This window comes from Pristiophorus japonicus, chromosome 4 (assembly GCF_044704955.1).
Source record: "Pristiophorus japonicus isolate sPriJap1 chromosome 4, sPriJap1.hap1, whole genome shotgun sequence".
Lineage (NCBI taxonomy): Eukaryota > Metazoa > Chordata > Chondrichthyes > Pristiophoridae > Pristiophorus > Pristiophorus japonicus.
The window spans coordinates 244032651-244057822 of NC_091980.1; the positions used below are offsets into that span (position 1 = coordinate 244032651).

At 45.8% G+C, this 25172-nt stretch overlaps 1 protein-coding gene across 3 annotated transcripts in view; it reads left to right on the plus strand.

Moving 5' to 3' along the window:
- Window positions 1–25172, plus strand: part of map4k5 (mitogen-activated protein kinase kinase kinase kinase 5) — a 285168-nt gene that overhangs the window by 180751 nt on the left and 79245 nt on the right. For all 3 annotated transcript variants that reach the window (XM_070879237.1, XM_070879238.1, XM_070879239.1), the window contains one exon: window positions 15010–15068. In XM_070879237.1, the coding sequence (XP_070735338.1) occupies window positions 15010–15068 (59 nt within the window). The remainder of the gene's footprint in view (window positions 1–15009; window positions 15069–25172) is intronic.

Here is a 25172-nt window from a genome sequence, read left to right on the forward strand (position 1 = left end):
CCCCCTCCCCCCCTTCTCCTAATTGCCTCCGCTTCTCTCACCCCCCCCTCCGCCCCCCTCCCTTCTCTCCACCCCCCCCCTCCCTCCCCCTTCTCTCACCACCCCCCCCCTCCCTCCCTTCTCTCACCCCCCTCTTCCCTCCCTTCTCTCACCCCCCCTCTCCTCCCTTCTCTCACTACTTCCCCCTCCCTCCCTTCTCTCACTACTTCCCCCCCTCCTCCCTTCTCTCACTACTCGCCCCCCTCCCTCCCTTCTCTCACTACTCGCCCCCCCGCCCCTCTCTCACTACTCGCCCCCCTCCTCCCTTCTCTCACTACTCGCCCCCCCTCCCTCCCTTCTCTCACTACTCGCCCCCCATCCCTCCCTTCTCTCACTACTCACCTCGCCCCCCCATCCCTCCCTTCTCTCACTACTCACCTCGCCCCCCTCCCTCCCTTCTCTCACTACTCACCTCGCCCCCCCTCCCTTCTCTCACTACTCACCTCGCCCCCCTCCCTCCCTTCTCTCACTACTCACCTCGCCCCCCTCCCTCCCTTCTCTCACTACTCACCTCGCCCCCCTCCCTCCCTTCTCTCACTACTCACCTCGCCCCCCGTCCCTTCTCTCACTACTCACCTCGCCCTCCCTTCTCTCACTACTCACTCGCCCCCTCCGTCCCTTCTCTCACTACTCACCTCGCCCCCCCTCCGTCCCTTCTCTCACTACTCACCTCGCCCTCCCCTCCCTCCCTTCTCTCACTACTCACCTCGCCCTCCCTCCCTCCCTTCTCTCTACTCACCTCGCCCCCCTCCCTCCCTTCTCTCACTACTCACCTCGCCCCCCTCCCTCCCTTCTCTCACTACTCACCTCGGCCCCCTCCCTCCCTTCTCTCACTACTCACCTCGCCCCCCTCCCTCCCTTCTCTCACTACTCACCTCACCCCCCCCTCCCTCCCTTCTCTCACTACTCACCTCACCCCCCTCCCTCCCTTCTCTCACTACTCACCCACCCCCCTCCTCCCTTCTCTCACTACTCACCCCCCTCCCTCCCTTCTCTCACTACTCACTACTCTCCCCACTCCAACCCCTCTCCCCCCTCTCCCCCTCTCCCCCGCTCCACCCCCTCTCCCCCGCTCCACCCCCTCTCCCCGCTCCACCCCCTCTCCCTCGCTGTCAAACACAGACACCGACAGACAGAGACACTGACAGAGAAACACTGGGAGGGGAGGGGGGGCATCCCAGCACGCTGTTGGAGGGCTCCCGGTGCTGCAGTCGGTAAGTAGAAAATGTTTTATTTATTGATTTAAAAAAAATATATTTCTTATTAATTTTTTTTTTGATTTTATTGGTTGATTTATTGATGTTTTTATCATTTATTATTGATGATGGCTCTTTATTTGTAAAATGAAGTGTTTAATGTTTGTAAACCCCCCCTCCCCCCATTCCCTACGCCTGATTTGTAACCTACGCCTGATTTTCTAAAGTGTAGACAAGGTTTTTTCGAGCGTACAAAAATCTTCGCTTACTCCATTCTAAGTTAGTTTGGAGTAAGTTTTCATTGCCGAAACTTTGAAAACAGGCGCAAGTGGCCGGACACGCCCCCTTTTGAAAAAAAAATTCTGTTCCAAAGTGAAACTGTTCTAACTGACTAGAACTGGAGCAAACTAAATACCGAGAATTTGAATTTCTAAGATACACTCCGTTCTACACCAGTTGCTCCAAAAAATCAGGAGCAACTGAGGCCGAAACTTGGGCCCTTTGTGTTTTTACACACATTTAAGAGATGTCAGTGCTGGGGATTGGCCCATTTCATTTTTCTAGTATGCCAGTGTTGGGAAGAGTTTAAATTAATTTGGCTGGGGAATGGTCACCACGATGTAGCATTGGAAAGGAGAAACAAGGTGCACAAAGGATTGGGAGAAACAGCTAGCACTAGAGTAAGAAATAGTATGGTATTATGTGGGGTCAGACTAAGAGAGAATACAAGAAGATCTAAGATAGGTTTACAGTGCATGCGTATGAATGCACAAAGTGTGGTAAATAAGGTTAATGAGCTACAGGCGCAAATAGACACATGGGAATGATATGATGTCGCGATAACAGAGACCTGGCTCTCAAAAGGGCAGGATTGGGTACTGGATATAAGGTATTCAGGAAAGAAAAGAAAGGTGGGGGTGGCAGTATTGATTATGGAGAATATTACACTGCTGGAGAGAGGACAAGGGGCCAAGGACAAGAATCTCTTTGATTGGAGTTGAGAAACAATAGAAGTGCCATTACCCTACTTAGGTGTATTCTATAGGCTACCAACTAGTGGGAAGGATATAGAGGAGCAAATTTGCAGAAAAATTAGAGAAGTGCAAGAACTATATAGCAGTGATAATGGAGGACTTCAATTATCCTAATATAGACTGGGATCATAATAGTGTAAAGGGCAGAAAGGGGGAAGAATTTCTGAAATGTGTTCAGTAGAACTTCCTTGATCAGTACGTTTCTGGCCCAAGGTAGAAGAAGGCATTGCCAGGTCTGGTTCTGAGGAATGAGGTGGGTCGAGTAGAGCAAGTGTCAGTCGGGCAACATTTAGGGAACAGTGATCACAGTATTACAAGATTTAGACTAAGGAAAGAGAATAATCTGAAGGGTACAATCCTAAAGGGGGTGCATGAACAGAGAGACCATGGGGTTTCTGTACACAAATCGTTGAAAGTGGCAGGGCAAGTTGAGGAAGCGGTTGAAAAAAGCTTGCGGGATCCTAGACTTCATGAATAGAGGTATAATAGAGTACAAAAGCGTGGACGTTATGATGAACCTGTATAAAACACTGGTTTGGCTTCAACTGGAGTGGTGTGTCCAATTCTGGGCACCGCACTTTAGGACAGATATGAAGGCCTTTGAGAGGGTGCAGAAAAGATTTACGAGAATGGTTCCAGGGATGAGGGACTTCAGTTACAAGGATAGACTGGAGAAGCTGGGTTTGTTCTCCTTGGAGCAGAGAAGATTGAAAGGAGGTTTGATAGAGGTATTCAAAATCATGAGAGGTCTGTACAGAGTAGATCAAGAGAAACTTCCATTTGGCGGAAGGGTCAAGAACTGGACAACACAAATTTAAGGTCATAGGTGATCTTTGGTTATTTTACCAAAGAGAAATATTTTTTGCACAGCACGTGGTTAGGGTCTGGAATGCACTGCCTGAAAGGGTGGTAGAAGCAGACTCGATCACTGCTTTCAAAAGGGAGTTGGATAAGTACCTGAAAGAAACAAATTTTGAAGGGCTACGGGGAAAGGACAGGGGAGTGGGACTAGTTGAGGTGCTCTTGCAGAGAGCCCTGCATGGGCTAGACAGGCCGAATAGCCGCCTTCCATGCGGTAACCATTCTATGATTCTATAAAAATGCTTAATTGGAGAAAAGCTGATATCAATGGGTTGATGATGGATCTTGCCCGGGTAAATTGGAATCAAAGATTGGCAGGCAAAACTGTAATCTAACAATGGGCTGCCTTTAAAGAGGGGTTGGTTAGGGTACAGTCAAGGTACATTTCCACTAGGGGGAAAGGTAGGGAACCAAAACCAGAGGTCCATGGATGACGAACGAGATGGAGAGCAAGATGAAGCAGAAAAAGGGGCGTATGACAGATGTCAGGTTGAAAATACATGAGAACCAGGCTGAACATAGAAAGTTCAGAAGGGAAGTGAAAAAGGAAATAAGAGGGGCATATAGAGAATATGAGAACAGATTGCCAACTAAAGCAAAAGGGAATCCAAAAGTCTTCTATAGGCATATAAATAGTAAATGGGTCGTAAGAGGAGAAGTTGTAAATGGAGACCTACACATGGAGGCAGAGGGTATGGCTGAGGTACTAAATCAGAACTTTGCATTTATCATTACCAAGGAAGAAGGTGCTGTCAAAGTCAGTGTGAAAGAGGAGGTAGTTGAGATACAGAATCAGATCAAAATTGATGAGAAGTGGGTACTAGAAAGGCAGGCTGTACTTAAAGTGGATAAGTCACCAGGATCGGATGGGATGCTGAGGGAAGTAAAGGTGGGAATTGCGGAGGTACTTGCCATAATCTTCCGATCCTTCTTGGATACAGGGCTGGTGCCAGAGGAATGGAGAATTGCAAATGTTACACCCTTGTTCAAAAAAGGGTAGAAGGATAAACCTGGCAACTACAGGCCAGTCAGTTTAACCTTGGTAGTGGGGAAGCTTTTAAAAATGATAATCCGGGTCAAAATTAAGAGTCACTTGGACAAGTGTGGATTAATTAAGGAAAATTAGCACGGGTTTGTCACTAACTTGACTTTGTTGATGAGGTAACAGAGAAGGTTGCTGAGGGCAATGCAGTCAATGTGGTGCACATTGACTTCCAAAAGGCATTTGATAAAGTGCCACATACTAGGATTGCCAGCAAAGTTGAAGCCCATGGAATAAAAGTGACAGCATGGCTATGAAATTGACGAAGTGACAAGAAACAGAGAGTAGTGGTGAATGATTGTTTTTCGGACTTCAGGAAGGTATTTAGTGGTGTTACCCAAGGGTCGGTACTAGGACCACCGCTTTTCTTGATATATATTAATGACTTAGACTACAGGGCACAATTTCACAATTTGCAGATGTGACAAAATTTGGAAGTAAAGTGAACAGTGAGGAGAATAGTGATGGACTTCACAAAGACACAAACAGGCTGGTGGAATGGGCCGGCACGAGGCAGATGAAATTGAATGTAGAAAAGCGTGAAGTGATACATTTTGATAGGAAGAATGAGGGGAGGCAATATAAACTAAAGGGTACAATTCTAAATTTGGGTGTAAGAACAGAGAGACCTGGGGGTATGTATATGTGCACAAATCGTTGGAAGGTGGCAGGTCAGGTTGAGAAAGCAGTTAAAAAGGCTTATGGGATCCTGGGCTTCATAAATAGAAGCATTGAGTACAAAAGCAAGGAAGGTATGATGAACCTTTTATAAAACACTGGTTCAGCCTCAACTGGAATAGTGTGTCCAAATCTGGGCACCGCAGTTTAGAAAGCATGTGAAGGCCTTAGAGGATGCAGAAAAGTTTTGCAAGAATGATTCGAGGGATGAGGGACTTCAATTATGTGGATAGACTGAAGAAGCTGGGGTTGTTCTCCTTAGAACAGAGAAGGTTGAGAGGAGATTTGATAGAGGTGTTCAAAATCATGAGGGGTCTGGACAGAGTAGATAGAGAGAAACTGTTCCCATTGATGGAAGGGTCGAGAACCAGAGGACACAGATTTAAGGTGATTGGCAGAAGAAGCAAAGGCGACATGAGGAAAATCTTTTTTACACAAGTGGTTAGGATCTGGAATGCACTGTCTAAAAGGGTGGTGGATGCAGATTCACTCGTGGCTTTCAAGAAGGAATTGGATAAGTACCTGAAGGAAAGAAAATTGCAGGGCTACGGGGAAAGGGTGGGGGAGTGGGACTAGCTGAAGTGCTCTAGCTCGACGGATGGCTTCCTTCTGTGCTGTAACCATTCTATGGAGTCAAGTTTCGGTCTGAGTTGCTCTTATTTTTTTGGAGTAACTAGGTTAGAATGGCGTATCTTAGAAATTGCAATTCTCGGCCTTTAGTTTGCTCCAAGTTAGAACAGTTTCATTTTAGAACAGATTTTTTTTTTCCGGCCACTTATGCCTGTTTTGCAAGTTTAGGCAGCAAAAACTTGCACCAAACTAACTTAGAATGGAGTAAGTGTAGATTTTTGTACGCTCAGAAAAACCTTGCCTACACTTAGAAAATCAGGCGTAGGGAACGAGAGATGGGGGGTAGGTGGAAGGGGGGTTTACAAACATTAAACACCACTTTTACAAATAAAGAGTTATCACCAATAATAAATGATAAATAAATCAATAAATAAACCAATAAATCAATCCAAATAGATTTTTAAAAAATTAAAAAAAATAAAAAATTACAAATCACTCAGTAAATAAAAAATTATTTCTACTCGCCGACTGCAGCACCAGGGAGAAGATGGGGGGGGGGGGGGGTGCAGGTGGTGACAAGAGGAAGATGGTGGGGGGGGAGGGTGGGTGGGGTGAAGAGGGGAAGATGGGGTGGGGGGGTGGAGAAGAGAGGAAGATGGGGGGTGGAGAAGAGCGGAAGATGGGGGAGGGAGTGGAGAAGAGAGGAAGATGGGTGGGGGTAGACGAGAGGAGGGAGTGGGGGGGGAGAAGAGAGGAAGATTGGGTGGGGTGGAGAACAGGGGAAGATGGGGGGGGGGGAAGAAGAGAGGAAGATGGGGGGGGGGAGAAGAGAGGAAGATGGGGGGGGGGGGAAAGAGAGGAAGATGGGGGGGGGGGGGAAAGAGAGGAAGATGGGGGGGGGAAAGAGAGGAAGATGGGGGGGAGAGAAGAGAGGAAGATACGGGGTGGGGGGGGAGAAGAGAGGAAGATGTGGGGGGGAGAAGAGAGGAAGATACTGGGTGGGGGGGCGAAGGGAAAGAGAAAAGACGACGAAGAAGATGCCCCGCACGCAGCCGTTGCCGACTCTTCGGGCGGGGCCCGCCCCAGCGAGATGCCGGGCGGGGCCCGCCCCAGCGAGATGCAGGGTGGGCGGGCCCTGTCGACGTCGGGGAAGCCGGGCCCGCCGAGGACTTGGGCGGGTCCCACATGCAGCCGACGCCGGGCTGCCGACGTCTCTTTGGGCAGGGCCCACCCCAGCGAGGTGCGGGCGGGCGGGCCCTGCTGATAACGACAACGCCGGCTGCCAGGAGGTCTTTGGGCGGGGCCTGCCCCCAGCAAGAGGCCGGGCGGGCCCCGCCGCTGGGGTAAGATGCACAGGCCACTCGGCAGGGGATAGGGGCGACGTCCCTTCGGCCTGGGATAGGGACGTCGCCCTGGAGACAGGTCGCTGGCAGCTACAGTGCACGCACGCAGCTGCCGGCACTGTTTTCAGCGCAGGGCAGTAGCTCTGCCCCCAGCAGCTCCTGCTGCGCAGCGCCGAGGTGGAATTGGGCCTACAGCTATCTAATAATCGCGAGGAAAGTATTCAGTGCAATTTTTGTTCTATAAATTAGGCAGGCCTCTCCGATGTGCGCCGTTCTAGTGGATGGCCGAAACTTGACCCCATGATACTAAAAAAACATGCCACCTTCTGTTAAAGTGCATGATATTGATCGTTGATGGAAGATTCTACTCGAAAATGTAGCGATATGACTATTAAATCATAAAATTCCATCAACTTTATGGTGAATTTTTTTGGTTCAATTGTCATTTAGAATTTATAATGCTTTATTGAAACTTGCATAACAAAAGAACATAAGAATTAGGAACAGGAGTAGGCCATATAGCCCCTCGCGCCTGCTCCGCCATTCAACAAGATCATGGCTGATCTGGCCGTGGACTCAGCTCTACTTGCCCGCCCGCTCCCCGTAACCCTTAATTCCCTTATTGGTTAAAAATCTATCTATCTGTGACTTGAATACATTCAATGAGCTAGCCTCAACTGCTTCCTTGGGCAGAGAATTCCACAGATTCACAACCCTCTGGGAGAAGAAATTCCTTCTCAACTCGGTTTTAAATTGGCTCCCCTGTATTTTGAGGCTGTGCCCCCTAGTTCTAGTCTCCCTGACCAGTGGAAACAACTTCTTTGCCTCTATCTTGTCTATCCCTTTCATTATTTTAAATGTTTCTATAAGATCATCCCTCATCCTTCTGAACTCCAACGAGTAAAGACCCAGTCTACTCAATCTATCATCATAAGGTAACCCCCTCATCTCCGGAATCAGCCGAGTGAATCGTCTCTGTAACCCCTCCAAAGCCAGTATATCCTTACTTAAGTAAGGTGACCAAAACTGCACGCAGTACTCCAGGTGCGGCCTCACCAATACCCTGTACAGTTGCAGCAGGACCTCCCTGCTTTTGTACTCCATCCCTCTCGCAATGCAGGCCAACATTCCATTCGCCTTCCTGATTACCTGCTGCACCTGCAAACTAACTTTTTGGGATTCATGCACAAGGACCCCCAGGTCCCTCTGCACCGCAGCATGTTGTAATTTCTCCCCATTCAAATAATATTCCCTTTTACTGTTATTTTTTCCCCAAGGTGGATGACCCCATCTGCCAAAACTTAGCCCATTCGCGTAACCTATCTAAATCTCTTTGCAGCCTCTCTGTGTCCTCTACACAACCCGCTTTCCCACTAATCTTTGTGTCATCTGCAAATTTTGTTACACTACACTCTGTCCCCTCTTCCAGGTCATCTATGTATATTGTAAACAGTTGTGGTCCCAGCACCGATCCCTGTGGCACACCACTAACCACCGATTTCCAACCCGAAAAGGACCCATTTATCCCGACTCTGCTTTCTGTTAGCCAGCCAATTCTCGATCCATGCTAATACATTTCCTCTGACTCCGCGTACCTTTATCTTCTGCAATAACCTTTTGTGTGGCACCTTATCGAATGCCTTTTAGAAATCTAAATACACCACGTCCATCGGTACACCTCTATCCACCATGCTCGTTATATCCTCAAAGAATTCCAGTAAATTAGTTGAACATGATTTTCCCCTTCATGAATCCATGTTGCTTCTGCTTGATTGCACTATTCCTATCTAGATGTCTTGCTATTTCTTCCTTACTGATAGCTTCAAGCATTTTCCCCACTACAGATGTTAAACTAACTGGCCGATAGTTACCTGCCTTTTGTCTGCCCCCTTATTTAAACAGAGGCGTTACATTAGCTGCTTTCCAATCCGCTGGTACCTCCCCAGAGTCCAGAGAACTTTGGTAGATTATAACAAATGCATCTGCTATAACTTCCGCCATCTCTTTTAATACCCGAGGATGCATTTCATCAGGACCAGGGGACTTGTCTACCTTGAGTCCCATTAGCCTGTCCAGCACTACCCCCCTAGTGATAGTGATTATCTCAAGGTCCTCCCTTCCCACATTCCCGTGACCAGCAATTTTTGGCATGGTTTTTGTGTCTTCCACTGTAAAGACCGAAGCAAAATAATTGTTTAAGATCTCAGCCATTTCCACATTTCCCATTATTAAATCCCCCTTCTCATCTTTTAAGGGACCAACATTTACTTTAGTCACTCTTTTCCGTTTTATATATCTGTAAAAACTTTTACTATCTGTTTTTATGTTTTGCGCAAGTTTACTTTCGTAATCTATCTTTCCTTTCTTTATTGCTTTCTTAGTCATTCTTTGCTGTCGTTTAAAATTTTCCCAATCTTCTAGTTTCCCACTAACCATGGCCACCTTATACGCTTTGGTTTTTAATTTGATACTCTCCTTTATTTCCTTGGTTATCCACGGCTGGTTATCCCTTCTCTTACCGCCCTTCTTTTTCACTGGAATATATTTTTGTTGCGCACTATGAAAGAGCTCCTTAAAAGTCTCCAGTGTTCCTCAATTGTGCCACCGTTTAGTCTGTGTTTTCAGTCTACTTTAGCCAACTCTGCCCTCATCCCACTGTAGTCCCCTTTGTTTAAGCATAGTATACTGTTTGAGACACTACTTCCTCACCCTCAATCTGTATTACAAATTCAACCATACTGTGATCACTCATCCCGAGAGGATCTTTTACTAGGAGATCGTTTATTATTCCTGTCTCATTACACAGGACCAGATCTAAGATAGCTTGCTCCCTTGGAGGTTCTGTAATATACTGTTCTAAGAAACAATCCCGTATGCATTCTATGAATTCCTCCTCAAGGCTACCCCGTGCGATTTGATTTGACCAATCGATATGTAGGTTAAAATCCCCCATGATTACTGCCGTTCATTTTTCACATGCCTCCATTATTCCCTTGATTATTGTCCGCCCCACCGTGAAGTTATTATTTGGGGGCCTATAAACTATGCCCACCAGTGACTTTTTCCCCTTCCTATCTCTAATCTCCACCCACAATGATTCAACATTTTGTTCATTCGACAATATCGTCTCTTACAACTGCCCAGATATCATCCTTTATTAACAGAGCTACCCCACCTCCTTTCCCTTCTTGTCTATCTTTCCGAATTGTCAGATACCCCTGTATGTTTAATTCCCAGTCTTGGCCACCCTGCAACCACGTTTCTGTAATGGCCACCAAATCATACCCATTTGTAACGATTTGTGCCGCCAACTCATTTACTTTATTTCGAATGCTGCGTGCGTTTAGGTAGAGTGTGTTAATACTAATTTTTAAACCATGATTTTTAGTTTTGACCCCTCCTGCAGCCCCTTTATATTCATACTTATTGTCCCTTCCTATCACCTTGTGGTTTACACCTACTCTGCTCTGTTGCCTCCTGCCTTTTGCATTCTTTCTTGGGATCCTGTTCATCTGAGCTCTCACCCATTCTAACTAGCTCAGAGCCCTCTCCTGTGTTCCGAATACTCCTTGCATTGAGGCACTGAGCTTTCATGCTTGCCTTTTTATTACATTTTGACCCTTTAGAATTTTGCTGTACAGTGGCCCTTTTTGTTCTTTGCCTTGGGTTTCTCTGCCCTCCACTTTTACTCATCTTTCTGTCTTTTGCTTTTGTCTCCTTTTTGTTTCCCTCTATCTCCCTGCTTAATGTTAGAAAATGCCGAGTTACAGCTATCTCTGGTCACTTTTTAAGCAATATGGTGGGAATATTGTGTTTAACCAGAGTTTAAGATGGGATATAACACACTGGTTATACAGTAAATATATACGATCGTGACACGTAGCTGATACAGATCCGATCGGACAGACAGCTGGCCCACGTGAGCAGTTCTCTTCCTCCCATCTCAGGCATCCTTTGATGAGCATGGCATCACTCTCGAAGTGTGTTCGACCAGCACAACTTCTGGTTCTTCCCTCCACCGTCTGCAGCGACAAGCCCTCGGGGTGTTACTTTTATTCACTTTTTAGGGGTTGACCTGAAATAGGATATTGACAACACCTTTTGGCCTATAGAAGTTCCCCTTAAAATACGGTACCCAATGGGACATTGAGTTCTTTGTCTAAACTTGCCGATGAAGACCCATCTTGAAAGAGGAGTCTTCACAACCATTACACATCTTTTCTTTATATGTTTTGAAGGCCAATCCATCCATCTGGACTCTTATCTTATCTGACCTGTCCTCCAAAAGCTATAGTCTCTTATCTCATTCTATCCTCTCTAGTCCAGCCGGTGCATTCTATACAGATTTTCCACAGCTTGATGCACGTTTTAACGCGATTTATGCATTAAAAGTGCTTTTTTGTTCTTAAACTGAATGGCACAAAATTCTCCAAACCTTAAGAATGCCATTTTCAAAATATCGCCAAAGATCGGATCGGTGCAACAAGGGGGGGTGGGGGGGAAACACACCACCTAAGTTTGACCATTCGGTGAACCCATTTTTAGTAGAAAAGTAGCCGCACGAGAAAAGCAGGCATTGCAGCCTCAGAAATGTCGGTAAGTAAGAAGATCTGCAAAAAAGATAAATTAAAGTTTTTATTTTATAATTATTTTGCAATAATTACTAATGGGTCTTGTAAATGTTTTGTGATTATTGATTTTTGCAAATATATTTTGTGTTTTCTCCCCTCCCAGGGCCTGTATTTTTTGCATTGATAGGCCTCGGGTTAAAGTTGGTGACATCGCGGTTTTTAACGCAAATCATTGTGGAGGTCCATTTTTTAAGAACCATCGTATTTGTGGCCAAATTTACCCCCTTAAAAAAAAAATGGCAACATTTTTATTCTTATTTATTCACTCTTTTGTCGTTATTTATCAAATAATGACAGGGTGGGGAATTTCTAGCCCAAATCTTTTATAATATTTAACTTTTAATTATCTTCACAAGCAGTTCTGTTAAACAAACACCAAATTCTCCCATAGCATTATAATATGGTTATATGTTGGCCTTCATTGGCCAAATTAAAGACTAAGTCAAAATCCTAAACTTACAGACAACAGACAAGGCCATATTATGCTATGGACCCCCATGTGGAATGTTACGCATCCTCTAATCTAACTCATTAAAAACAGTGTCTCAATTCAAATGAAAGTCTTCCTAAGTATAATAAAACAAAACTTAAGTAGTCCCGGGTAAAACAGCTTATTCTTAACCCATTACTTGTCTCGAGCAGAAACATACAATCATTTAAACACAGTATTATTTGCGTCACTGTTTTGTTCACATAACCATATATATTTTGGACACCCCTGATTTCTAACAATTTGTCACACTAAACTTATATTTTAAAAATGGACATTATTACTGTCGTGCCACATGTGTATTTTACTTGAACATCCAATTAAATCTAATTTTACCATATTGCTACTAACTGCGTATGGCTTGGTTGAGAGCAATATGGTGAAGATCTAATGAAGTGCATAGTAATGCATGGCTCTACTATTTGTCAGCTTAGTTAATTTGCATTTATGTAGCACCTTTAACATGGTAAAATGTCCCAAGGCGCCTTCATAGGAAGGTTACCAAACAAAAGTTGATATCGAGCCAAATGATATTTGGACATGTGAGGTCAAAGAGAGAGGTTCTAAGAAATGTCTAAAAGGAAGAAAGTGAGGTTAAGAGGCAGAAAGGTTTAAGTATAATAATCCCAGACCTTGGGGTCTAGGCAGCTAAAGTCGTGGCTGCCAATGATGGAGCGATTAAAATCAGGGATACGCAAAACACCAGAATTGGAGGAACGCAGAGATCTCGGAGGGTTGGAGGACATTACAGAGATAGGGAGGAGCGAGGCCATGGAAGGATTTGAAAACAAAGATGAGAATTTTTAAATTGAGGGGTTGCCATTCTGGGAGCCAGTGTAGGTCAGTGAGCACAGGGGTGATGGGTGAGTGGGACTTGGTGCGAGTCAGGATACGGGGAGCAGAGTTTTAGATGAGCTCAAGTTTATGGAGGGGGAAGGATGTGAGGCCGGCCAAGAGAACATTGGAATAGTCAACTCTAGAGGTAACAAAGGCATGGATAGGGATTTCAGCATTTGATGAGCTGAGGCAGGGGTGGAGACACGCGATGTTAGAGGGGAAAGGAGGCAGGCTTGGCGGTAGAACGGATATGTGGTCGGAAGCTCATCTTGGTCAAATTCGACACCAAGGTTGCGAACTATCTGATTCAGCCTCAGACAGCTGCCAGGGAGAAGGATGGAGTCAGTGGGTATGGAACAGATTTGGTGGCAAGAACTGAAGATTTAATTGGAGGAAATACCTGCTCATCCAGTTCTGGATGTTGCACAAACAGTATGACACATCCGAGGCAGTGGAGGAGCCGAGAGAGGTGATAATGAGGTAGAGCTGGGTGTGGACAGCTTGCATGAGAACCTGATGTTATGTTTTCGGGTGATGTCACAGATGGGCAGCATGTAGATGAGAAATAGGAGGGGGGCCAAGGATAGATCTTTGCTGGACTCCAGAGGTAATGGTGTGGGGAGCGGGAAGAGAAGCCATTGCAGATGATGCTCTGGCTACGACTCGATAGAAAAGAATGGAACCAGGCGAGTACAATTCCACCCAGCAGGACGACGGAGGAGAGGTGTTGGTGGACAATGGTGTGATCAACTGTGTCAAAGGCTGCAGACAGGTCAAAAAGGATGAAGAATAGTTTACCATGATCACAGACACATAGGATGTCATTTGTGACTTTGATGAGGGCCGTTTCAGTACAGTGGCAGGGAAGGAAACCTGATTTGGAGGGAGTTCAAACATAGATTTGTGGGAAAGTTAGGCATGGATTTGGGAAGCAACAACATGTTCAATGACTTTGGAGAGGAAAAGAAGATTGGAGATGGGGTGGTAGTTTGCAAAGACAGGAGGGGTCAAGGGTGGGTTTGAGTCGGAGTCAGAAAGTTTTAGTTTAAGGCCCAATCCAGGTTTGAACACAAACTTTGCTTGTATCGCTACATAACTAGCAGTGTGCATTGGCAGAGGTGGATCTACTTCAGATGAGATATTAAACAAGCCCCTTCTGCCTGTTTCCATGGTTCTGATGAATGTTGAAGCTCTCATGAAACTATTCAAAGAGCAAGGAGTTCTGAGTCTGGCCAACACTCCACAATCAACATCACAAAAGAGCAGATTAACTGGTAATTCATTGCATTGCGCTTGTGAGTTAGTACTGTGCAAAATAGCTGCAGCATTTGGCTGCACAACAAGTCACTGTACCAAAATAATTTGTTGTCTGTCTGCAGATCCTACGTTTTGATCAGTTATTTGAGCACTACAGTAATATATCAAATGCACAGTGTTCCACAATAGTAGGATATGAGTCAGTTGTAGCACTCTTGCCTTTGACTCAGAAAGTCACGGATTTAAATTGCACTTCAGAGAGGAACACATAATCCAGGCTGACACTTTTTATGGGCTGAGTGCTGCATTTCAGATGGGATTTTAACTGAGGCATGCTTGCTATGGAGCATGTAAAAGGTGGCACTACTCAAGCACACATTTATCTCTCAACCAACACCACTAAATTACATTATCTGGTCATTTATCTCATCGCTGTTTGTGAGACTTTCTGTGCACAATTTACCTTGTTTTCCTACATAACAAAAGTGACTACACTTCAAAAGCAATTCATTGCTTGTGAAGTACTTTGGAATGTCCTGAGGACATAAAAGGCGCTATGTAAATTAATTTGTTCGTGGTAGTTATTGGTGACGGCAGTGATCGAGTTGAAATAGTTTCTTTGAGGTCTGTTTGGGTAATCTTGCCTCGCCTAGTTTCTGGTACAAGTCTACCCTTAATTATGTACCAATTAGAATTACATTTTCAGCCTAATTCAGACCAAAATCATGGTAAGAGAACAAAAGAGGGGAGGGGTGGGGGGGGGCTTGGATTCAACCTGGTGCAGTAGGGAGTGCTCTTGAGATTGGGGGTTAAAACATATTGTTGCAGCAGGTAGATTTACTCTACATGTGACCCATGCTCTGCAAGTTTACACTGCTGACTATGGGGCATGCCAGTTAGTGGAAAAATGATTCTATTTCTTAGTGACCATGCTCCTAATCTTGAGCGCACGTTTTTAGCACAAAACATCTTATGTAGTTACTCTTGAATGGAGTTATTATTCGGGGTTAATTGTAACAATTGTTTTACAGTTGACAAAGTGCAATTTGAACCTCCTTTAAGAAAAGAAACTGAGGCTCACTGTGAAATGGTAAGTCTGAACTTCTTCATTCCTTAGCTAATCAGAAATTAAATTCATTTAGACTATTACTAAATTGCCATAAGAATATAAAACAAAGATTTGCCATTTTGTGCTAGAATAATGAGAAGCAACCCTACATATGTTGGAAATCCCTGACGTTATGGGGGATTTGAAACCCCGTTCTCCTTGTGCATCACTACTCTCTCCTTCAATCCAGGCTAATATTTTGACACACATCCCAGGGGCATGCACCCACCGAATCAACCTGTATGCAAGACCATGTCTGATGCTTTTCTGAAATCCAGATAGGTAACATTTACTGCCTCCCCTAGGTATACCAAATCTAGATTGTCCTCTGAGAGCTCTGCAAAATTAAGTCGTCGTCTTGGGCATTCCCTCGGAGTCGAGGATGACTTACTTCCGCACTAAAAATGAGTTCTCGGGTGTCTGATCTGTCCAATGCAGGGCCTACAGTCTCTCACAGGTGGGGCAGACGGTGGTTGAAGGAACGGGTGGGTGGGGTGCTTGGGTTGCTGTGCGCTCCTTCCGCTGTCTATGCTTGGCTTCAGCTTGCGCCCGGCGAAGAGACTTGAAGTGTTCGGCGCCTTCCTGGATGCTTTTCCTCCACTTTGAGCGATTTTGGGCCAGGGATTCCCAGGTGTCGGTGGGGATGTTGCACTTTTTCAAGGAGGCTTTGAGGGTGTCCTTGAAGCGTTTCCTCTGCCCACCTGGGGCTCGCTTGCCGTGTCGAAGCTCCGAGTAATGCGCTTGTTTTAAGAAATAGGAGCAGGAGTAGGCCATTTGGCCTCTCCATCCTGCTCCACCATTCAATAAGATCATGGCTGATCGAATCCTGGCCTCAACTCCACTTCCCTGCCCGCTCCCCATAACCCTTGACTCCCTTATCATTCAAAAATCTGTCTATCTCCACCTTAAATATAGTCAAAGACCCAGCCTACACAGCTCTCTCGGGTAGAGAATTCTAAAGATTCTGAGAGAAGAAATTCCTCTCCATTTCTGTTTTTAAATGGGAGACCCCTTATTCTGAAACTATGCCCCCTAGTTCTAGACGCCCCCATGAGGGGAAACATCCTCTCTGCATCTACCCTGTCAAGCCCCCTCAGAATCTTATATGTTTCAATCTGATCACCTCATTTTTTTCTTAACTCCAAGGAGTATAGATCCAACCTGCTTAACCTTTCTTCATATGACAACCTCTTCATCTCAGGAATCAACCTTGTGAACCTTCTGAACTGCCTTAAATAAGGAGACCAAAACTGTTTTGAGAGTCTCGTATCGGGCATGCGGATGATGGTTCACGTTGTCCAAGGCCACGTCGTGGATTTTGATAATCGTGGGGGGCAGTGCAATGTGGCGGGGGCAGGTTGGTAGAGGACCTTTGTCTTACGGATGTTTAGTGTAAGGCCCATGCTCTCGTACACTTCGGCTTGGAATTCTGCCTCCGATTGTACGCAGACGCAAATGTCGTCTGCGTACTGTAATTCAATGACAGAGGGATGGGACAACCTTGGATCTGGCCTGGAGGGGGCAGAGGTTGAACAGTTTCCCATTAGCTCCACTCCAGTGGGGAGCTTACAGAGGGTGAGCTGGAGCTTTGCAGCAAGGAAGATCAAGAAGAGCATTGGTGCGATGACACAGCCTTGCTTGACCCCGTTCCGAACGTGAATTGGGTCTGTGATTGATCCGTTGGTCAGGATCACGGCTTACATGTCATCATGAAGTAGGCGAACGATGGTGACAAACTTTTGAGTGTAGCCGAATTTGAGGAGGACACTCCATAATTCCTCAAGGTTAACAGTGTCGAAGGCCTTTGTGAGGTCAAAGAAGGCCATGTACAGGGGTTGGTGCTGCTCCCTGCATTTCTCTTGGATTTGCCACACGATGAAGATCATATCCATTGTGCCCCTTAGTGGGCGGAATCCGCATTGCGACTCGGAGGAGCTCTTCAGCCACAGGGCGAAGGTGATTGAGGAGGATTCTTGCGATGACTTTCCCTTTGGCAGTCAGCAGGGAAACTCCTCTAATTACCGCAATCGGACTTGTCGCCTTCCTTGAAGATGGTCACGATTACAACATCTGAGATCCCCTGGCATGCTCTCTGCTCTCCTCCTTCTAGATAAGAGAAATGAGATCATGTATTCGTGCCAAAAATGCTTCTCCGCCATGTTTTAGTGCTTGCAGGGATTCCATCTGGTCTTGAGGCCTTGTTGTTCTTCAGTTGTCAGATAGCCTTTTCTACCTTATGCCGGGCTGAGGTTGTGCTGAGATGGCGGCGGGTAGCATGCTGCGGGATGGAATCGAGGACACTTGCGTCAAAGACAGAATCTCGGTTAAGGAGATCTTCGAAGTGCTCCTTCCAGCAGACACTGACTGCCTCTGTGTCCTTGATGAGGACACCTCCATTCTTGGCCAGCAGTGGGGGAGGGCCTTGGGTGCTTGGTCCATAGGTAGTCTTGACTGCGCTAAAGAATCCTTGTATGTGTCGGCTAGTTGTTGGGTCTTCTGCGCTTTCACCGCCCACCATCTGTTTAGGTCATGAGTTTTTTGTTGGACGTCGGCCTTTAAACGTCTGTAGAGCTGCTTTCTTGCTCTCTGGTTGTGTTGCTGTTTCCAGTTCAAGAATGCCTTGCGCTTGCAGCTTATTAGCTCCTGGAACTCCTGGTCGTTCTCGTCGAACCAATCTTGGTGTTTCCTGGTCGAGTGACGGAGTGTCTCGTCACAGGTGCTAATTATGGAGGCCTTGAGGGCAGACCCCAGGCGCTGTGGACACTCTGTATCTCTCACTGGGAGCCAACAGGTTGGCAGTGAGGTGCTGGCTGAATAGGGCTTTCTTAGCTGGGTTGTGGAGTGCTTCAGCATTAGTTTTCCTGCGGTATTGTTTTTGTTGCCGTTGCTGTTTTGGGGCTACGTTGATGGTGATGACCGAGCGGACCAGGTGGTGGTCTGTCCAGCAGTCGCCAGCTTCTGTCATGGCATAGGTGCTGTGTGCGTCCTTGCGGTCCCTCGCTCGGATGATGATGTAGTCTAGCAGATGCCAGTGCTTGGAGTGAAGGTATTGCCATGAAGCCTTATATTTGTCTTTCTGATGCACCAAGATGTTGCTTATGACAAGGCCGTATTCTAAGCATTTCGTCAGGAGAGGAGGGTACCGTTGGAGTTGGTTTTCCCTACCCCCTCTCTGCTGATCACACCTCCCTAAAGGTTGGTGTCCTTTCCAACTCTGGCATTAAAGTCACCAAGGAGGATCAGCTTGTTACCCGTTGGGACTCTGGACAGGGATTGTTCGAGACTGGAGTAGAATTCCTCTGGTCTCGTCTGTAGCTTCCAGTGTTGGGGTGTATGCGCTAAAAACCGTAGCGCAGTGATTCCGGGCTAGGGTGAGCCGAAGAGTCATGAGGTGTTCGGTTATCCCACAAGGGGAGTCTCTGAGATGGCTCACTCGCTAATTTTTGATGGCGAAGCCAACCCCATGGAGGCGGCATTCTTCTAGTTTACCTTTCCAGAAGGTGTAACCACCATCTTGTTCTTTGAACTGGCCTTCCCCTACCCGCCGGGTCTCACTTAGGGCGGCGATGTCTATGTTGAAACGTCGGAGTTCCCGGACAACGATAGTGCGACATTCCGGTCTGTCGCTGTTGGAGTTGTCCGTGAGGGTCCTGACGTTCCAGGTCCCGAAATTCATTTTGAAGGGTGGAAGATGCCTGTGCGTGAATTCTTTTAATGTGTGGTGACCATGGCACACCAGCTACCACACAGGTTTGGTAGAGCAAGGTCTTGGTCCAGTGGCAAGGAGATCAAAGTCGACTGGAGACCAGGATCTGCTGATTCTGTAAGAATCAACCTGCCTCTTTTCTAAATCCATGCTGGTTCTATATAATCGAAATCTGTCCTTCCAGATGACCCCTTAGCTATTCTTCATCAGTCTTTAACATTTTCCCCACAGTTGAGGTGAGGCTTTTAAGTCTGTAATTTAAGGGTCATCCCTTGCTCCTTTGATGAAGTTGCTATAACATTTTACTTTTGTAATGCAAATATACTCCCAGCAAGGATTACTTATAGTAGCATAACTGACATAAATTGGAACTTAATACAGCTAAAGCTAACGTTCCCTACAGAATTTAGATGTGATAATTATGTAAACATGTTATAAACTTGTAAATGCTCACATTTTTTGCAGAAATATTCATAATGTCCTGAAGCATGTCACATTCTGCAGGGTATTAGTGATTTTTAGGCATAACAAATATATTCTACTATATTTTTCCTCTTTACCTATTGCACTAAAATGTGCAAACTGGTAAAAGCTGAAGTTCCTGAAAATACAGTAGAAATAGGGCTGGTTGGTTGCTCAGTGTTGGAACATGATTGTCTCAACTAGGAGCTAGATCTTAAATACTAGTGCTGCTGATAATCACTGAGTCTCTCCATAACAGCAGTGGATTTCATTATGTGGCCACAGATTAGCTGTAGCCTGTGCAAGATTCTCTTCTAGTTTTTGAATTAGTTACAACTCTCTTGCATTTGGTAGGTGCACTCATGCAGGAATTTACAATATCTTTCCTGTGCTGGTAAATCCCGACTTGGGAGTTTTATTTTACTTTCTGCAGCTGGAGAATGTTATGGGGGCATGACCCATAGAGCTGGTGAAAATTTCCGATTAGAATAAAAACCCTGAGCTATAGAAAGGAAGGAAAAGAGCAAAGGATGTTAAGATATGAAGGGAAGAAATCACCGAAACAAAGTGTTAATGAAAATCCAAGGTTTATTACATTTTGGATGCATTATATATCACTTAGGTGTATGTATAGAAACATAGAAAATAGGTGCAGGAGTAGGCCATTCGGCCCTTCGAGCCTGCACCATCATTCAATAAGATCATGGCTGATCATTCACCTCAGTACCCCTTTCCTGCTTTCTCTCCATACCCCTTGATCCCTTTAGCCGTAAGGGCCATATCTAACTCCCCCTTGAATATATCCAATGAACTGGCATCAACAACTCACTGCGGTAGGGAATTCCACAGGTTAACAACTCTGAGTGAAGAAGTTTCTCCTCATTTCAGTCTGAAATGACTTACCCCTTATTCTTAGACTATGTCCCCTGGTTCTGGACTTCCCCCAACATCGGGAACATTCTTCCTGCATCTAACCTGTCCAGACCCGTCAGAATTTTATGTTTCTATGAGATCCCCTCTCATCCTTCTAAACTCCAGTGAATACAGGTCCAGTTGATCCAATCTCTCCTCATATGTCAGTCCTGCCATCCCGGCAATCAGTTTGGTGAACCTTCGCTGCACTCCCTCAATAGCAAGAACGTCCTTCCTCAGATTAGGAGACCAAAACTGAACACAATATTCCAGATGAGGCCTCACCAAGGCCCAGTACAACTGCAGTAAGACCTCCCTGCTCCTATACTCAAATCCCCTTGCTATGAAGGCCAACATACCATTTGCCGCCTTCACCGCCTGCTGAACCTGCAATGCCAACTTTCAATGACTGATGTACCATGCCACCCAGGTCTCGCTGCACCTCCCCTTTTCCTAATCTGCCATTCAGATAATATTCTGCCTTCGTGTTTTTGCCCCCAAAGTGGATAACCTCACATTTATCCACATTATACTCCATCTGCCACGCGTTTGTCCACTCACCTAACCTGTCCAAGTCACCGTGTGCTTTAGTGTCCTTCTCACAGCTTGCACTGCCACCCAGCTTAGTGCCATCTGCAAACTTGGAGATATTACACTCAATTCCCTCATCCAAATCATTAATGTATATTGTAAATAGCTGGGGTCCCAGCACTGAGCCCTGCAGTACCCCACTAGTCACTGCCTGCCATTCTGAAAAGCACCCGTTTACTCCAACTCTCTGCTTCCTGTCTGCCAAGCAGTTCTCTATCCACATCAGTACATTAACCCACAATACCATGTGCTTTAATTTTGCACACCAATCTCTTGTGTGGGACCTTGTCAAAAGCCTTTTGAAAATCCAAATACACCACATCCACTGGTTCTCCCTTGTCCACTCTACCAGTTACATCCTCAAAAAATTCTAGAAGATTTGTCGAGCATGATTTCCCTTTCATAAATCCATGCTGACTTGGACCGATCCTGTTACTGCTTTCCAAATGCGCTGCTATTTCATCTTTAATAATTGATTCCAACATTTTCCCCACGATTGATGTCGGGCTAACCGGTCTATAATTACCCGTTTTCTCTTTCCCTCCTTTCTTAAAAAGTGGTGTTACATTAGCTACCCTCCAGTCCATAGGAACTGATCCAAGTTGATAGACTGTTGGAAAATGATCACTGATGCATCCACTATTTCTAGGGCTACTTCCTTAAGTACTCTGGGATGCAGACTGTCAGGCCCCGGGAATTTATCGGCCTTTAATCCCATCAATTTCCCTAACACCATTTCCCGCCTAATAAGGATTTTCTTCAGTTCTTCCTTCTCACTAGACCCTCTGTCCCCTCGTATTTCCGGGAGGTTATTTGTGTCTTCCTTCGTGAAGTCAGAACCAAAGTACTTGTTTAACTGGTCTGCCATTTCTTTGTTCCCAATTATAAATTCAACTGAATCTGACTGTTTTCACTAATCTTTTTCTTTTCACATATCTATAGAAGCTTTTGCAGTCAGTTTTTATGTTCCCAGCAAGCTTCCTCTCATACTCTCTTTTCCCCCTCCTAACTAAACCCTTTGTCCTCCTCTGCTGTATTACACAATTCTCCCAGTCCTCAGGTTTGCTGCTTTTTCTGGCCAATTTATAAGCCTCTTCCTTGGATTTAACACTATACTTAATTTCCCTTGTTAGCCACGGTTGAGCCACCTTCCCCGTTTTATTTTTACTCCAGACAGGGATGTACAATTATTGAAGTTCATCCATGTGATCTTTAAATGTTTGCCATTGCCTATCCACCGTCAACCCTTTAAGTATCACTTGCCACTCTATTCTAGCCAATTCACGTCTCATACCATCGAAGTTACCTTTAGAAACATAGAAACATAGAAAATAGGTGCAGGAGTAGGCCATTCGGCCCTTCGAGCCTGCATCGCCATTCAACAAGATCGTGGCTGATCACCCACCCCAGCACCGCTGCCCCCTCCACACCTCCCGACCCCCCCCCCAGCCACAAGGACCACATCCAACTACCTCCCGAACACATCCAATGAACTGGCATCAACAACTCTCCATGGCAGGGAACCCCACAGGCCAACAACTCCCCGAGTGAAGAAGTCTCTCCCCATCCCAGCCCCAAACAGCCCAACCCCTATCCCAAGACCGTGCCGCCCCCCCCCCCCCATCTCCGGACCCACCCAACACTCCCCCCGCACCTAACCGGTGTTTTGAATGGCATTTGAAAGGCAAATTACACGTTAATGGAATTAGTTTTGATTCTTCCTTGGGTTCTTTTTTTTTACTTTTTTTGTAAACAGGTCAGGCAAGTTACAAAAATAACCCAAGGAAGCTAGGTTTGAGCGAGAGCTCGAGGCAGCTGCATGGCTGCGCGGCTTAGCAGGAACACTGAACATAAGAAATGGAGCAGGAGCAGCCCATTTGGCCCCTCGAGCCTGCTGCACCATTCAATTAGATCATGGCTGATTTGAATCAATTAAATCATGGTCCCGGCCTGCAAGACCATCAGCAGGCCGGGACCATTGGAGGGAACAGCGTGTGGTGGCATGCCACTGCAGGGAGCAGCGCGTGCTGCTGCAGGAGGGCGACGGCTACGAAGCCAGGTCGCTGGCAGGCACGGCAAGAGAAGCGAAGGAGTAGCAAGAGTTTGTAGAGGGAAGTGATCGGGGCCCAGGAGAGGCGTGAGTTTGGGGCCCAGGGGCTGCATGGGCCAGCCCACACTGCGATATGTATGCGTTCGGTCTGTGCAGCAGAGCTGGTCTCTAGTCATCTTGGTTAACCCTTGCCACTGGACCAAGACCTCGCTCTGTCAAGCCCGTGTGGTGGCTGGTGTGCAACGGCCACCCCACGTTAAAAAAAATCCACGCATAGGCATTTGCCACCCTTCAGGATGTAGTTCGGGACCTGGAATATTAGGTCCTTCATTGGAACACCTGTGAACTCATCCCTTTTTGGCGTGGAAGCAAGTTATCCTCGCTTTGATGATGAGTCTGAATCCTAATTTAGCATGTAGTACGAAGATCAATATTTTGGAAATAAAATAAAATCTAAATGACTGGGTGATCTGCAGCACCTTCTGTATCTCAATTTTTTTCAGCCCCCCCCCCCCCCCCCCCAAAACAGCTGAGGAACTGGGCCTTTAAGTGTAGCAATCACATATCATGCTATTGAGGATTTCCTTAAGTTCAGGACCCCAGTCTCTGAATTAGCTGCGTCACTCTCCATCTTAATAAAGAATTCTATCATATTATGGTCACTCTTCCCCAAGGGGCCTTGCACAGCAAGATTGCTAATTAGCCCTTTCTTATTACACATCACCCAGTCAAGGATGGCCAGCCCTCTAGTTGGTTCCTCGACATATTGGTCTAGAAAACCATCCCTAATACACTCCAGGAAATCCTCCTCCGCTGTATTGCTACCAGTTTGGTTAGCCCAATCAATATGTAGATTAAAGTTGCCCATGATAACTGCTGTACCTTTATTGCACGCTTCCCTAATTTCTTGTTTGATGCTGTCCTCAACCTCACTACTACTGTTTGGTGGTCTGTACACAACTCCCACAAGCATTTTCTGCCCTTTGGTATTCTGTAGCTCCACCCATATCATCCAAGCTAATGTCCTTCCTTACTATTGCATTAACTTCCTCTTTAACCAGCAACACCACCCCACCTCCTTTTCCTTTCTAAATGTTGGATACCTCTGGATGTTGAGCTCCCAGCCTTGGTCACCCTGGAGCCCTGTCTCCGTGATGCCAATTACATCATATCCGTTAATTGCTATCTGCGCAGTTAATTCGTCCACCTTATTCGGAATACTCCTTGCATTGAGGCACAGAGCCTTCAGGCTTGTCTTTTTAACACACTTTGCCATTTTAGAATTTTGCTGTAATTTGGCCCTTTTTGCTTTTTGCCTTGGGTTTCTCTGCCCTCTACTTTTACTTCTTTCGATCTTTTGCTTCTGTCCCCATTGTACTTCCCTCTGTCTCCCTGCATAGGTTCTCATCTCCCTGCCATATTAGTTTAACTCTTCCCCAACAGCACTTGCAAACACTCCCCCTAGGACATTGGTTCCAGTCCTGCCCAGGTGCAGACTGTCCAGTTTTTACTGGTCCCACCTCCCCCAGAACCGGTTCCAATGTCCCAGGAATTTGAATCCCTCCCTTCTGCACCACACCTCAAGCCACGTATTCATCTGAGCTATCCTGCGATTCCTACTTTGACTAGCACGTGGCACTGGTAGCAATCCTGAGATGACTACTTTTGAGGTCCTACTTTTTAATTTAGCTCCTAGCTCCCTAAATTCGTCTTGTAGGACCTCATCCCGTTTTTTACCTATATCATTGGTACCTATATGCACCATGACAACTGGCTATTCACCCTCCCTCTTCAAAATGTCCTGCACCCGCTCAGAGACATCCTTGACCCTTGCTGCAGGGAGGCAGCTGCTGAAACGTCTATCTATTCCCCTTACAATAGAATCCCCTACTGCTATAGCTCTCCCACCAAATTATTAGTTATAATTTTACCTGATAAAACGTTCTTGTAAGTAGTCTACAATGGGAATGATTGTGTTTCTCGGACCTGTGCCCAGAATAAAATTGGGAAATTTAATTCTCAAACCCAGGCGCCAATTAATATAGGAATGAGAAGCTGAATAACCTGTTGTCACAATACCATAAATGATGTAGGAAATATATCATTCATTTTTGTTTGTCTAGGCTTTATTATAGGATGTTGTATTTAGCTCTTGAATTGTCCTACGTTAACCAACCCAAATAACATTAAGAAAACAGCATGAAACATTAGTTGAAAATCATTTAACTCACTTTGTTTACCACAGACCAAGAAATGAGCGACAACATTACTTACGTTATCATTACTTTATTCTGTCCCAACGACTATCTGTCCCACTTATGACAGGGACACTGCCTCTTGTATTGGACATTTTAAAAGTGGAAGC